At 41.8% G+C, this 16,488-nt stretch overlaps 1 protein-coding gene across 1 annotated transcript in view; it reads left to right on the forward strand.

Annotated features, from left to right (window-relative positions):
• The window catches only part of LOC126095006 (cytochrome P450 4C1-like), a 196,132-nt gene that overhangs the window by 166,908 nt on the left and 12,736 nt on the right, over window positions 1-16,488 (forward strand). Inside the window, exon 7 of the mRNA XM_049909665.1 lies at window positions 2,057-2,151. Coding sequence (XP_049765622.1) covers window positions 2,057-2,140 — 84 coding nt within the window. The 3' untranslated portion in view covers window positions 2,141-2,151. The remainder of the gene's footprint in view (window positions 1-2,056; window positions 2,152-16,488) is intronic.

Consider the following 16,488-nt stretch of genomic DNA (forward strand, 5'->3'; position numbering starts at 1 on the left):
TTTTTTTCTTGAACTGTTTGTCCCTATACTTTCTGCTACATTTAGGAAATGATTATTAAATATATTTACAACCTGTGACTCGTCATTTATAAACCTGTTCTGTGGCTATAGAAACCATAAACTAAGAGGTGACAAAGATAACAACTAACGCCTAAATCACAGTTGGTTCTGCTCCTCCAGGGAGACACGTTTACTTACATTTGCATGAAACTGGGAAACAAGAGAATCAAAGAAACAAATGAGTAACAGGAAGAAGCTGGTACAATTTTCAGCGTCCTCATGCAAACGAATATCTGCACTTACAAGACAGGAAATGAGGAGATTCTGTGCAGAATCGATGAGGCGAGGAGTATGGCAAAAACATTACCTTTCAAATGGGACAAGATGATAGAACATGTATTCAGACATCAGAGAATGTAAACGGTAAAAATTGTAACTGGACAGAAAGAATGAAATATTGATAACAAGTAAATAATAGGTGCATTTCTGAGATGAAGATATTGGCACAGGAAAGGAACTCATGGTGAGCCACATCATACTGGTCAGTTTTCAATAAGTGCCCCTCCCTTCCCTCCAGATAAGAAAATAAGACTAATAGTGCTGAGCTGCATACAAAAGTAGATTGTAATTGCTGAATTACTGGGCATCCACAGCAATTTCACTTTCATGTCGATGATCACTACAAGAGTTTATATGAATACTCTTAAGTATAGAAATGAGAACAATACTATTATTTATAAACTTAAAGATAATTTTTCAGTTTGTTCCTACACAAGCAAAATACCAGTAAATGGAGCCCCCCATATTAAAACAATATTTGCATACATCATTTGTTATAACATCTGAATCGAAATCTTAAACAGAAATTTATTTTAATGTATCACCGATTATCAGCTTATCATCTTTTACAGTGTAAGTTTATTTCTGATTAACATTTAGGGGCCTCTGATTTAGACTTGCAAGTTATTAGCTGAATGACTGATTGGTAGTAAGGATACCAAGCGCCATTAATATAAGCTGCCTAGCTTTACAAATGATGTGATACTTCTACCAGGTCTAAAAAAATTCGCTTGCACTCACTAGTCACGTACAGGGGTTAAACAAACAAAAATGGCTGAAAACAAACTTTAGAAGTATAATAATTGAGCTAAAATACTGTGGTGGGTTGCTTTGGCTGGTCTCCACAGTGGACGCCGAAGTTACACACTGACTATATTTCTGTCAAGTGAGTGGCTCTGATGACTGATGAGTGCCAAATCACTGAAGGTAAACAAACACAGGACAATTTTACTGAGGTCAGACAAGATTATATCAACGTAAAATGGCTAAATTAAACCATACAATTTAGAAAGGAAGAAAAGCGCTACTACCCATGTCTCCAGAATATCATTCCCTTCAAGAGTGTTATTTCCTCAGGTTTGTTGGTGAAACTGTGTAAAGTTCGAAGGGCACCAGAAGGAATAGTGGCGGAAGTAAAGCTGTGATGATTGCTTCTCAGTAGTGCTTGAATAGCTCAGTCGTTAGAGCATTTGACCACAATAGGCAGAGGACCCCGTTCCTAGACCCAGGCTGGTTCAAAATGGCTCTGAGCACAAGGGACTTAACTTCTGAGGTCATGAGCAACCTAGAACTACTTAAGCCTAACTAACCTAAGGACATCACATACATTCATGCCCGAGGCAGGATTCAACCTGCGACGCAGCGGTCGCACGGTTCCAGACTGTAGCGCCTAGAACCGCTCGGACAGTCCGGCCCCAGTCTGGTACCCAGTTTTAATTTTGAGCCATGACTGCATTATAATCGATATTCACTCGTTAAATCTTGCTGCTCTTGATATTCTAGCGACGGTATCACAAGTATGCTGAGATAGGGAACATGTCTGCTGGCCAAACAAGCTCATTCCCTCCAGGTCTCATCCACTGACGACTGTTTGGCATAGTAACTTGGGTTGATCAACGAGCACTGAGATCTCTCGATGGCTGTGGAAAGTGTGCCTGCCAAATGTATAAATTTACTGCTTCCCTCTGCCCTCATGATCGTGGATTTCTTTCACCAGAGACGGCACACTTCCTGCTCCTACTTCTTTGGTTTGCGTATGCTGAGTTACCAGTATTTACTATTCACCCTAGAACTGGAGTAGAAACAAAAACGGTGAGTACATTTTGCTTCCTGTGACTAAAGTGTTTATTGCACTTTGACCGATCCTTGATAAAGAGGCTGAGTATGTTTTCGCACCTGCAACGCTGTTTTGTCTTTGTCCCTCAATGTGGATCAGCAGTCCAGGTTCTGAAGGTTGAGTAATTTTAAGCTTACTTTTAAATGCAAACAGAATCGAAAGTTTAGTGTATATTGTTTTGTGGATGTTTCATTTCGCTATGTATTTGGTAAAAGGAAATTAATCTTTTAAATTTTCGTTTAAAGGCCCATGCATAAAAATTTGAAAAGTTGACCTCTAAAAGAATTTCTCTTTTGAAATCTCATGTGTCAAAGTACAAAGGACTTTATGAGATTTCTTGTCGTGCAAGTTAAAGTATATTTCTGTTATTGTTTTATATTTCTCTCTGTGTACTCAACGAAGTCTGGCCTAAGCTCAGGCTGAACGCCTTGTGTTTACGTCTGTTTAAAGACTTAATGACTAGATATATGTGTTTCAAGCCTTAATTGTAATTAATATTACCGTTTTTTTCCCTGTTTAAAATTTTGTTAAACTTGATTTTCTCATTTAAAAAAAAAAGCCTAACTTTCAAAATCTCGTTGTGTCATCTGTTAAATGTTCTTAATTGTTAATTTAGTCAATGTTAAAATGCTGTAGAGGCAAATAAATATTGTTGAGTGTTTTTGGGACTGCTCATAATCATTTCCATTTCAATGATTCATGCCATTCAATTAGTAGCACAGTGTGGTTCTTTCAGTAGGTGGTGTTATTACAAAGAAAGAAAGTTGATGGGGGAAAGATTGTTTTGGTGTTGAAAATGTGTATTGCTTGTTCTGTTTGTTCGGCATGGGCAAGGGAACTGTACTGGGAATGTCGTATTTTATGAAAAACCAACTCCAGGACATGCTGACAATACGCTGTTCACCCAAAGAAGGCAAATTCAGTGAGTTAAGCCAGTGTTTGCACACTGCATTGGACCACCAACTCTGTGCCACTGCTGACAAATTTGGAGAGGTGGGCGCCTCCAGCGTTGTAGGCAGAGATTTACTTTCTGCAGTGCAGGCAGATACTGAACTGTTGCAGGGAACTTCCGCTTTGTTTTTGCATACCTTGACGTTCAGGCACATTTAAATCACTTTTGTAACCATATTCAACAGTGCAGACCCCAACCAAGCCGCTGTTATTGAACAGCTGCACGATAGAGCTACACTACTGGCCGTTAAAATTGCTACATCACGAAGATAACGTGCTACAAACTCGAAATTTAACCGACAGGAAGAAGATGCTGTGATATGCAAATGATTAGCTTTTCAGAACATTCACGCAAGGCTGGTGCCGGTGGCGACACCTACAACGTGCTGACATGAGGAAAGTTTCCAAACGATTACTCATACACAAACAGCAGTTGACCAGCGTTGCCTGGTGAAACGTTGTTGTGATGCCTCGTGTAAGGAGGAGAAATGCGTACCATCACGTTTCCGACTTTGATAAAGGTCGGATTGTGGCCTATCGCGATTGCGGTTTGTCATATCGAGACATTGCTGCTCACGTTGGCCAAGATCCAATGACTGTTGGAAGAATATGGAATAGGTGGGTTCAGGAGGGTAATACGGAACGCCGTGCTGGATCCCAACGGCCTCATATCACTAGCAGTCGAGATGACAGGCATCTTATTCGCATGGTTGTAACGGATCGTGCAGCCACGTCTCGATCCCTGAGTCAACGGATGGGGACGTTTGCAGGATAACAACCATCTGCACGAACAGTTCGACGACATTTGCAGCAGCATGGACTATCAGCTCGGAGACCAAGGCTGTGGTTACCCTTGACGCTGCATCACAGACAGGAGCGCCTGCGATGGTGTCCTCAACGACGAACCTGCGTGCAGGAATGGCAAAACGTCATTTTTCGGATGAATCCAGGTTGTGTTTACAGCATCGTGATGGTTGCATCCGTGTTTGGCGATATCGCGGTGAGCGCACATTGGAAGCGTGTATTCGTCATCGCCATACTGGCGTATCACCCGGCGTGATGGTATGGGGAGCCATTAGTTACACGTCTCGGTCACATCTTGTTCGCATTGACGGCACTTTGAACGGTGGTCGTTACGTTTCAGATGTGTTACGACCTGTGGCTCTACCCTTCATTCGATCCCTGCGAAACCCTACATTTCGCAGGATAATGCACGACCGCATGTTGCAGGTTCTGTACGGGCCTTTCTGGATACAGAAAATGTTCGACAGCTGCCCTGGCCAGCACATTCTCCAGATGTCTCACCAATTGAAAACGTCTGGTCAATGGTGGCCGAGCAACTGGTTCGTCACAATATGCCAGTCACTACTCTTGATGTACTGTGGTATCGTGTTGAAGCTGCATGGGCAGCTGTACCTGTACACGCCATCCAAGCTCTGTTTGACTCAATGCCCAGGCGTATCAAGGCCGTTATTACGGCCAGAGGTGGTTGTTCTGGGTACTGATTTCTCAGGATCTATGCACCCAAACTGCGTGAAAATGTAATCACATGTCAGTTCTAGTATAACATATTTGTCCAATGAATACCCATTTATCATCTGCATTTCTTCTTGGTGTAGCAATTTTAATGGCCAGTAGTGTATTAAGCTGAAACTTAGTACTAGTTTATGAAATTGGCAAGACACCACTGTTCAAGATAGAATGGATTGATTTCCTCCTGAACGAACTGCTCAGGGTCACAGGTAGAGATCGTGGGGGAGGTGGAGACAGTTCACATATCACCTAATCCACTTCTGCCAATATCGTGAAACAATAAGTTTTGCTGCTGTCAAGGAATTGTCCACTGATGTGTTCCTTGGCTGCGATTTTATAAAGAAGACATGGTGCATTTTAAATATAATGGGTAATAATTTTTTTAAATTCTAGCACAACAAAAAGTATGAATTGTACAATAATAATTATTGTATGTAATGTTCAACACTTAGCTAATCCTTTCAATGTTGCTCATCTGAACGAACTGAAAGACTAGGAGTCACAAATAAAGTTGAGTATCAAATTCAGCTTACTGATCAAATTCGTCTCCATTAAGTTATCATTTTACTCATAAAACGAAAGAACTACATAATTTAATAGAACAACATTTTAACGGGATGATAAGGCATTCAGTTTCACTGTGTGTCTCTCCTAGTTTTCTTCTAGCAAAACCTAAAGGCACGGCTTATTGGCTGGTGGTGGATTACAAGGTCTTCATCCAAAAGTTGGTGTGGAATTTGTTTCCTAAGCTAACATCCATAAATGTTTCACTTGGTTTGCCACAGCATCGTAGTTTTCAATTCTTGATCGTAATCAAGCCCATCATCAGATGCCACTGACTGAAGAATCTAAGCCTCTTACCACATTTTGTACGTTTTGTCACGTTTATTAGATTACGTTTTAGGTGAGCTTAACTTAAGATGCGATGGCCCTTATATAGGCGACGTTGTTGTGTACAGTAGAATATTTTCTGAAGATCTTATCATCACATGCAACAGGAGGCGTAGTGATAACAGTAACAACATCTCAGCATGAAAGCACTCGTCAAGAACTTATTAAACACGTAAAGGATGAATCTCCAGCTACTCACTTCGTAGTCAGCCAAAGTCTCGATTTTATTAACATTTACAACCTTTTCAGTTGAAGTGAGACTATTACAAACTCATGGCGGCATCTTGTGTACCGTATGATGCGAATTTTAAAAAGCACCCTTGAGAACACAGAATCCAGTAATGGCGAAATTGGCAGTGTTGTCACTTAATCAAAGTCTGTATTATAGAAATAATTAGCATGCACTGCTAAGCAATGTCACTATTTTAAACGAAGCGATGGATTTAACAATTATTGCAATACTTGGGATTTTTATTTATTTGACATCTTCTTTGTATTTTTGAAAAAATTACCTGTAAATTGTTTATTTCTTGACGATAACGTAGGTTCTCAACAAGCTTGTTTCGGCCTCTGTATCATTTTCAAGTGTTCCTGTTGATATTACTTTTACATATCATTTTATTCCACGTCCGTGTCACACCACTATGAGATATTTATCTTATAGTATACATATACTCAGATGGAGTGACGTCTACGAATCATTCTAGATCGTAATTTGTTTTACACTGATGAGCCAAAACATTACGACCACCTGCTTAATACTTCATACATCCGTCTTTGGAATGAAATGCATCACTGACTCCGCGTATACGGGGCCTGAAAATTTGTTGATAGGCTTGTGGAGGTATGCGGCATTATCTGCCTACGCGCAAGTCACGTAATTCACGTAAACAACGGGCCTCTGGTTTGCTTACGCGGTGATTGCGCCCTATGTTCCCTTATTTATATAAATGATATGCCCTCTACTATTACGGGCAATTCTAAAATATTTCTGTTTGCTGATGACAATAGCTTGATAGTAAAGGATGTTGTGCGCAACATAGGCTTCGTTTCAAACAGTGCAGTTCATGACGTAAGTTCATAGCTTGTAGCAAATAAACTAACGCAAAATAACAGTAAGGGTCAGTATTTACAGTTTCTAACACACAATTCAACAAAACCCGACGTATTAATTTCACAGACTTGACATACGATTAGCGAAATTGGACAGTTCTACACTACTGGCCATTAAAATTGCTACACCAAGAAGAAATGCAAATGATAAACGGGTATTCATCGGACAAATATGTTATACTAGAACTGACATGTGATTACATTTTCACGCACTTTGGGTGCATAGATCCTGAGAAATCAGTACCCAGAACAACCACCTCTGGCCGTAATAGCGGCCTTGATACGCCTGGGCATTGAGTCAAACAGAGCTTGGATGGCGTGTACAGGTACAGCTGCCCATGCAGCTTCAACACGATACCACAGTACATCAAGAGTAGTGACTGGCATATTGTGACGAACCAGTTGCTCGGCCACCATTGACCAGACGTTTTCAATTGGTGAGACATCTGGAGAATGTGCTGGCCAGGGCAGCTGTCGAACATTTTCTGTATCCAGAAAGACCCGTACAGGACCTGCAACATGCGGTCGTGCATTATCCTGCGAAATGTAGGGTTTCGTAGGGATTGAATGAAGGGTAGAGCCACAGGTCGTAACACATTTGAAACGTAACGTCCACTGTTAAAAGTGCCGTCAATGCGAACAAGATGTGACCGAGACGTGTAACTAATGGCACCCCATACCATCACGCCGGGTGATACGCCAGTATGGCGATGACGAATACCCGCTTCCAATATGCGTTCACCGCGATATCGCCAAACACGGATGCGACCATCACGATGCTGTAAACACAACTTGGATTCATCCGAAAAAATGACGTTTTGCCATTCGTGCACGCAGGTTCGTCGTTGAGTACACCATCGCAGGCACTCATGTCTGTGATGCAGTGTCAAGGGTAACCACAGCCATGGTCTCCGAGCTGATAGTCCATGCTGCTGCAAATGTCGTCGAACTGTTCGTGCAGATGATTGTTGTTTTGCAAACGTCCCTATCTGTTGACTCAGGGATCGAGACGTGGCTGCACGATCCGTTACAGCCATGCGGATAAGATGCCTGTCATCTCGACTGCTAGTGATATGAGGCCGTTGGGATCCAGCACGGCGTTCCGTATTACCCTCCTGAACCCACCTATTCCATATTCTTCCAACAGTCATTGGATCTTGGCCAACGTGAGCAGCAATGTCACGATATGATAAACCGCCATCGCGATAGGCTACAATCCGACCTTTATCAAAGTCGGAAACGTGATGGTACGCTTTTCTCCTCCATACACGAGGCATCACAACAACGTTTCACCTGGCAACGCTGGTCAACTGCTGTTTGTGTATGAGAAATCGGTTGGAAACTTTCCTCATGTGTGCCGGCCGGTGTGGTCGATCGGTTCTAGGCGCTTCATGCTGGAACCGCGCGACCGATATGGTCGCAGGTTCGAATTCTGCCTCGGGCGTGTATATGTGTCGTGTCCTCAGGTTAGTTAGTTTTAAGTAGGTCTAAGTTCTAGGGGACTGATGACCTCCAATGTTAAGTCCCATAGTGCTCAGAGCCATTTCCTCATATCACCACGTAGTATGTGTCGCCACCAGCGCCAACCTTGTGTGAATGCTTTGAAAAGCTAATCATTTGTATCAGAGCATCTTGTTCCTGTCGGTTAAATTTCGCGTCTGTAGCACGTGATCTTCGTGGTGTAGAAATTTTAATGGCCAGTAGTGTAATTTCTAGGTGTTCAGATAAATAGAAAACAGTCATGGAACGCCCACGTTCAGGATCTTGTGCAAAGACATAATGCTGGCATTTTTATTATTCGAACGATATCTGATGTAAGTGATCGTTAGACATGAAAGTCAGTCTACGTTGCCTATTTTCATTTACTTTTGTCGTGTGGTACTATATTTTGGGGTAACTCGTCCCATTCTAAAAGGATATTTTTGGCCCAGAAACAGGCTGTTCGGGCAATAGGTAGTATAAGTTTGCGAACCTCTTGTCGATCACAGTTCACTAATCTGGGTATTTGGACATTGGCCTCTCTCTCTCTCTCTCTCTCTCTCTCTCTATATATATATATATATATATATATATATATATATATATATATATATATATATTCCTTACCATCGGTTCTTCTTAACAATATCAGCTTATTCCCATGAATAAGTAGTTTTCACTTATGTCTCCATCATGAGATCTAGACTCCAACTGACCAAGTACACAATACTGCCATCAGAGGGTGCTGTCATCCCTCCCGTGATGTAATCCAAGATAGTGGTCTGGAGAGGGCAAAAGGCGTGAAAATGACTCAGCCTGCTCTGGGCTGCTGGGTAGAGTAAGGAAAGAGTGTACTTTATATATTTTGGAACATCTTATTTAGGGCTGGATTATATTTATCACGCTGTTACAAAACACATACTTGGAGTTACGCCACACAGCCCACAGACCTGTAAAGTACTCCTAAATAACACTCTGCAGACAGGCAAACAATTCCTAATTTACCGAAATAATTTCAGTACCATTATAAAGACTCCTAAATGATGCAGTACACGGATGTGCAGACATGAAATCAACTCCTAAACTGCCCAAATAACACATACCACAGCCTACAGACCTGCTCGCAAAATAATGCAACAGAACGCAAACAATGTATGCAGAAAGCGTCCGCAACCCCCTGTAGACCGCACAGGAGGCTACCTGCAGCTACAAAAACTGATGTGGCCATCAGCTGTCAAACCACACACAGATGCCTGCACACATGAGACATTGACATCCATTTCATACCTAATACCTGAGAAATTCCTCTCGAAATACGTGATCACCTAGACACCATTGATGATGCAAGCGGGCAGGAACAAAGACCTATTTCCAAAGTGCAGACACCCCAATGGGTGTCGCATGCGTGTGTGTTCGCCGCTGGTGGCGTGAAACCTCTCTCCACTTGTGGTCTGGTGAAGAGCTAATTGCCGAGCAATACTGCAGAAATCTGTTCCAGAATTGCACAGGCTTCTTTCCCCCTAACGATGCTAACAGGCCATGGGTGACATGTGGCTGATGCATCGCCACACGTAACTACATACCAGGACAAGCGCATCTAGCAACGTTCTCAATGTCATACTGATATCACATATCTATGTAAAATAAGAGCCAAGTCGAACTCTAGTGAATTGTATAACGTCCCAGAAATAGTTAATGGTCGCTTTGGCTCTGAGCACTATGGGACTCAACTGCTGTGGTCATAAGTCCCCTAGAACTTAGAACTACTTAAACCTAACTAACCTAAGGACATCACACACATCCATGCCCGAGGCAGGATTCGAACCAGCGACCGTAGCGGTCGTGCGGTTCCAGACTGCCCTAACAGAACCTGTTTACGAAAACAGCGCATAATAACCCAGTCCATCACATGTTACCCTTCCTGCTCTCAACATACACAAACATGCTCACCGCTATGTAGAGACTCCTATATCCCAGCACAAAGAATGTCTTGTGAATGAATCGAGCACTATGATTGGCTCTTATCGAATTTACTCGCCGAATTACTGATGCCACCGGTATCATACCACCATCCACCTTTTCTTTCTTTCTGCAGACGGGACTTTCAGCTGTAAAATTATTTTGCAGTTTGCTAAATTGCATTGACAGTTAAACCTGAAAAGTTGTCTATAGATCATCAAATACATATGTGACTCACAATAATATTGGAAGCCAGGAAGATATTTACCACTGTAACTTCAATTAAATATTACAATTGCTGCTATAGTCTGACACCAGTCGATGTACAGGTAATGTCTCCTCTTGACGATTGTGCTTCTGGAATGAATCTCAGTATCTATAGCACACATAATTTCCCACGTAAAAATCTCTCTCATACCATCGCGGTTATTGATGCGCGGAATCTATATGTCCCTCTGGATAGGACACACAGTCATACCCTCTGGTCAGGTCACAACATAAACCACAGTAACTTTACAATGCAATATATACACATTTTACACAACATAACACTCAGTGACTTTACAATACAATATATACACATTAAACACAAACACTGCAGTTATCTTTTGTATCTGTACAGCACCCGAAAAAATTATTGTATGCCTACACTTGCACCGGCTATATGGCACGATGATCCTCAGTCCTAGAGAGACACCCTCAGCCCTTTCTTTCTTTCTACTGACGTGACTTTCAGCGGCAATAAACTATTTTATACTGGTCACCACAATGCATCGACAATTAAACCTCGCAAAGTGCCACACATATCTTCAAATACGGAGAGACTCTTACTCAATTACACTGCTCTGCCACTGAGGACAGGAATTTTAATATTAGAGCGTGAAACCAATCTACAATCCAGCAATATATCACCACATACCGTGTCGATGTAGTAAACATACCATTCATATCCTCCCCCATACAAAATCATCCCTTTTACATCAGAGAGCCATCGATGGATCGAACTCACACTCAGAACTGTTGTGTAAGGACTGGCTCGTTTCCCCCCTTGATACAAATGCATTACTGTTTCTGGTCCAGACCTGCCTGCTTGCTCACATTTCTACACCCACCTCCAGACTCTTGGATTACAAGAACATATCTAATTTCGCATGGTTTGCACACAGCAGTATCCTACCGATTGCTCGCGCAACATAATTCCGAAGATATAGACTGGGAATTATGTCTTTACAAACCTGAAACTTTAGCTAGGTGGAACGTGCTCTAGACCACTGAGTAACTAGAAACAAACAAACGAAAAATGATATTCCCACCCATGTATACCGATATTGGTGATGTAACAGATTCGAAATCATCCCTATAATTGACAAGGTCAACTAAGGTGATTCTCATGTCTAGAGAACCAGCAAACATGTCTTCCACATGCTAGATGCTCACCCCGCAATCGATCTTCTCTCAACTAAATAAAGGCGTGAAATGTGCAGAAGCAGACAACAGAACTATTTACATGGGAGGGAATAATAGTCCAGCGCAAATGCACCTCCATATTCATTACCAGATTTTCACGCGATCTATCCAACATATACTAAGTATTAGTTCGCTATTCGATAGGCTAGAGGACAACACCTTAATTCATCTATGTGCCTACACTCTAACAGGCCTCCCCATTCTGACAGCCCCTACTGTTAAAGGGAAACGTGAATCACCCCCACACAGGTCACCGACGATGCAGGCCGAGTACACACAGGTAGAATCAATCATCCTAAGAAATCGGTCACATATATATTTCATTCCTGTAGTTACAACTAAATGTTACGGTTCTGGTCTCAGTTGAACGACATTCGACAATGAGCTAAGTATCGGAAATACACCCTGTTGTCAGCTATGGCTCTGGAAGTAGAAATATCAGTACCATTCTTATGACTTGACAAACTCTTTCCTTTGCTGTCACAAGCGGTCTTGGCTCTACAGATGCATACAAGTATCAATGTTAAAAGCTATACCCGCTTTACAAATCGAAGTACGACATTACCTCTGAATGAGGTGGTTTTTTGAACAGACAAATACCGTGACGGCAATCGCAGGAGTATATAGTATCAGACCAACACGTCGTGGTTGATTGAGATGGATCACAAATAGTAGTAGATGGTGTGCTGATCGACGTCGTAAAAAAATGTACACTAGCTTCTCAGATCTCTAGTGTTACGCTATCCATTAGAAATGACGTCCATGATTTGGAATCTGGTCTTTCCATTCAAGCACATACCTGAGTTGGATCCTATTGACAATTCCTTTAATGATTACAACCACTATTTCTGGCACTCCCATATCTCGAAACGAGTCACCTTTCCCGAACCTAGCTGCTACAGTAAAATTCCAATGTGGTTTTAGTCACCCCCTACGCATCTTTCAACTGCTCCCATTTCTACAGCTTTCCACATGTGATCGTTCCAATTTAGGCCGGAACTGAGCAGAAGTCGGAGTAAGACATATCCACCTCCTCCTGCAACCCGTGTAGAGACAGAACGATCTGAGGTAGTGCAACAGGACCGTGTTTTGACCATTCGGTGGAAATGGTGGTAAGTATCCAAACTAGATACAGATACTACAGTTTGAAGCAGATCCGCATCCATTCAAATCAATCAGCCCAGCATGCTACCATCGTTATTCTCTACCCCAAACAGAGAAAAATTACGAACTATAAAAGCTCCACTAACTTACAGCTTTTGATCCACTGCAGTTTAAGCTTTCTTCACCTGCACTGTAGGATGATGACTGTATCCCACAGACTGTACTGTAAGTTACAAGAGACGCTCCCTGTGATCCTGTGTCGCTGTTTGAAACATTGTTTTCTGTCATGCTTTTGTACAATGCCAAACAGTTTATTTTTCTGCCACAACTTCGAGACCTGTGTCAGGTTGTAAACTGACATTAAGACGTTCTGATCCCCGGCCTCTCACAGGAAACTAGACATCGTACAGTGTAAATCATGGTGTTACAACAGCTACCATAAAACGCCACACACTGGACGATTTTAAATAAAAGACAGTTACAACATAAGGAAACTAGAAGAGTTTGGCTGCGTTGTGGAGAGTTTCCAAACTGATGTCCGAAAGTGATTGACGACCTCTACATTTAAACTCATCTGTCACAATGACAGAATAGATGACGGCTCTGCATTCCCTTTCGACTGATTCCTCGTTGTTGTTGTTGTTGTGGTCTTCAGTCCTGAGACTGGTTTGATGCAGCTCTCCATGCTACTCTATCCTGTGCAAGCTTCTTCATCTCCCAGTATCTACTGCAACCTACATCCTTCTGAATCTGCTTAGTGTATTCATCTCTTGGTCTCCCCCTACGATTTTTACCCTCCACGCTGCCCTCCAATACTAAATTGGTGATCCCTTGATGCCTCAGAACATGTCCTACCAACCGATCCCTTCTTCTTGTCAAGTTGTGCCACAAACTTCTCTTCTCCCCAATCCTATTCAATACTTCCTCATTAGTTATGTGGTCGACCCATCTAATCTTCAGCATTCTTCTGTAGCACCACATTTCGAAAGCTTCTATTCTCTTCTTGTCCAAACTATTTACCGTCCATGTTTCACTTCCATACATGGCTACACTCCATACAAATACTTTCAGAAATGACTTCCTGACACTTAAATCTATACTCGATGTTAACAAATTTCTCTTCTTCACAAACGCTTTCCTTGCCATTGCCAGTCTACATTTTATATCCTCTCTACTTCGACCATCATCAGTTATTTTGCTCCCCAAATAGCAAAACTCCTTTACTACTTTAAGTGTCTCATTTCCTAATCTAATACCCTCAACATCACTCGACTTAATTCGACTACATTCCATTATCCTCGTTTTGCTTTTGTTGATGTTCATCTTATATCCTCCCTTCAAGACACCATCCATTCCATTCAACTGCTCTTCCAAGTCTTTTGCTGTCTCTGACAGAATTACAATGTCATCGGCGAAACTCAAAGTTTTTATTTCTTCTCCATGTATTTTAATACCTACTCCGAATTTTTCTTTTGTTTCCTTTACTGCTTGCTCAATATACAGATTGAATAACATCGGGGAGAGGCTACAACCCTGTCTCACTCCCTTCCCAACCACTGCTTCCCTTTCATGTCCCTCGACTCTTATAACTGCCATCTGGTTTCTATACAAATTGTAAATAGCCTTTCGCTCCCTGTATTTTACCCCTGCCACCTTTAGAATTTGAAAGAGAGTATTCCAGTCAACATTGTAAAAAGCTTTCTCTAAGTCTACAAATGCTAGAAACGTAGGTTTGCCGTTCCTTAATCTTTCTTCTAAGATACGTCGTAAGGTCAGTATTGCCTCACGTGTTCCAGTATTTCTACGGAATCCAAACTGATCTTCCCCGAGGTCAGCTTCTACTAGTTTTTCCATTCGTCTGTAAAGAATTCGTGTTAGTATTTTGCAGCTGTGGCTTATTAAACTGATTGTTCGGTAATTTTCACATCTGTCAACACCCGCTTTCTTTGGGATTGGAATTATTATATTCTTCTTGAAGTCTGAGGGTATTTCGCCTGTTTCATACATCTTGCTCACCAGATGGTAGAGTTTTGTCAGGACTGGCTCTCCCAAGGCCGTCGGCAGTTCCAATGGAATGTTGTCTACTCTGGGTGCCTTGTTTCGACTCAGGTCTTTCAGTGCTCTGTCAAACTCTTCACGCAGTATCGTATCTCCCTTTTCATCTTCATCTACATCCTCTTCCATTTCCATAATATTGTCCTCAAGTACATCGCCCTTGTATAGACCCTCTATATACTCCTTCCAGCTTTCTGCTTTCCCGTCTTTGCTTAGAACTGGGTTTCCATCTGAGCTCTTGATGTTCATACAAGTGGTTCTCTTATCTCCAAAGGTCTCTTTAATTTTCCTGTAGGCAGTATCTATCTTACCCCTAGTGAGATAAGCCTCTACATTTGTCCTCTAGCCATCCCTGCTTAGCCATTTTGCACTTCCTGTCGATCTCATTTTTGAGACGTTTGTATTCCTTTTTGCCTGCTTCAGTTACTGCATTTTTATATTTTCTCCTTTCATCAATTAAATTCAATATTTCTTCTGTTACCCAAGGATTTCTACTAGCCCTCGTCTTTTTACCTACTTGATCCTCTGCTGCCTTCACTACTTCATCCCTCAAAGCTACCCATTCTTCTTCTACTGTATTTTTTTCTCCCATTTGTGACAATTGTTCCCTTACGCTATCCCTGAAACTCTGTACAACCTCTGGTTCTTTAAGTTTATCCAGGTCCCATCTCCTTAAATCCCACCTTTTTGCAGTTTCTTCAGTTTTAATCTACAGGTCATAACCAATAGATTGTGGTCAGAGTCTACATCTGCCCCTGGAAATGTCTTACAATTTAAAACCTGGTTCCTAAATCTCTGTCTTACCATTATACAATCGATCTGATACCTTTTAGTATCTCCAGGGTTCTTCCATGTATACAACACTGATTCCTCATATTGTCATATTGTACTCATGTACGTGATCACTGTTTCAGTGCTAGCAACCCTCAGAAGGTGTCACCCATCCACAAAACTCATTCCCCAACTCAAAAAAGCGCTGTCAGTCAATCTTTATCTAATAACCAACAGCGCGCCAGTGCACGGATGGGATGGAAAAGACACCACAGATGTACTGTAGTAATAAGCATCGCAGTTGTTAGCATGAACAATTTTAGCAATTTTATGGTAATTTCAACACCAGCCAATGATACAACAGCATGTTCCCCAATTTCAGTATCATAGCTAAACCGCCCCTTCTATACTTTACGAGCATCATTGTGAATGCATGTAGATGACTGCGCAGTACGTCCATTCTGTGTTAATTCTCGAAAACATAAATCATCAAAGTATACCAGACAGCGCTCAACATATTTCTAACACCTTGGGCACAGTGCTTCATTTACGATTTATCTCTCTGGGTACGAGAATCACAGAGCATTCTCGCTATCGTAGGGTAAAATTAGAGTGAAAGACCCTCGTCACAATGTCATTGACCAATCCGCTCTGCAGCAACGTTACCGAATTAATTTGCAACCTATCAGAAGTATACCATTGCACTCCACGTCTCGTGAATGAATGGAGCTTTCCAAGTCCTCACACATCCAAGTGCACGACATTTCTCGAGATGCGCCCACATCGAGGAGCTTAGCTCTCCTTGGCGATGTATAGTAACAGATTTCAAAGTGTCGTGATATAATAGCAGACGGTTAAGGGGACCACACCCTGCCAATCTAACCCATGTTAATTTTGGCAAGTATTTGACCCATTTCTGAAAAAAACTATTTGATACAGGACCTTAATATTTTTACTGTATGTTACATGATGCTAATAGAGTCAACTGT

This window comes from Schistocerca cancellata, chromosome 8 (genome assembly GCF_023864275.1).
Source record: "Schistocerca cancellata isolate TAMUIC-IGC-003103 chromosome 8, iqSchCanc2.1, whole genome shotgun sequence".
Taxonomy (NCBI): Eukaryota; Metazoa; Arthropoda; class Insecta; order Orthoptera; family Acrididae; genus Schistocerca; species Schistocerca cancellata.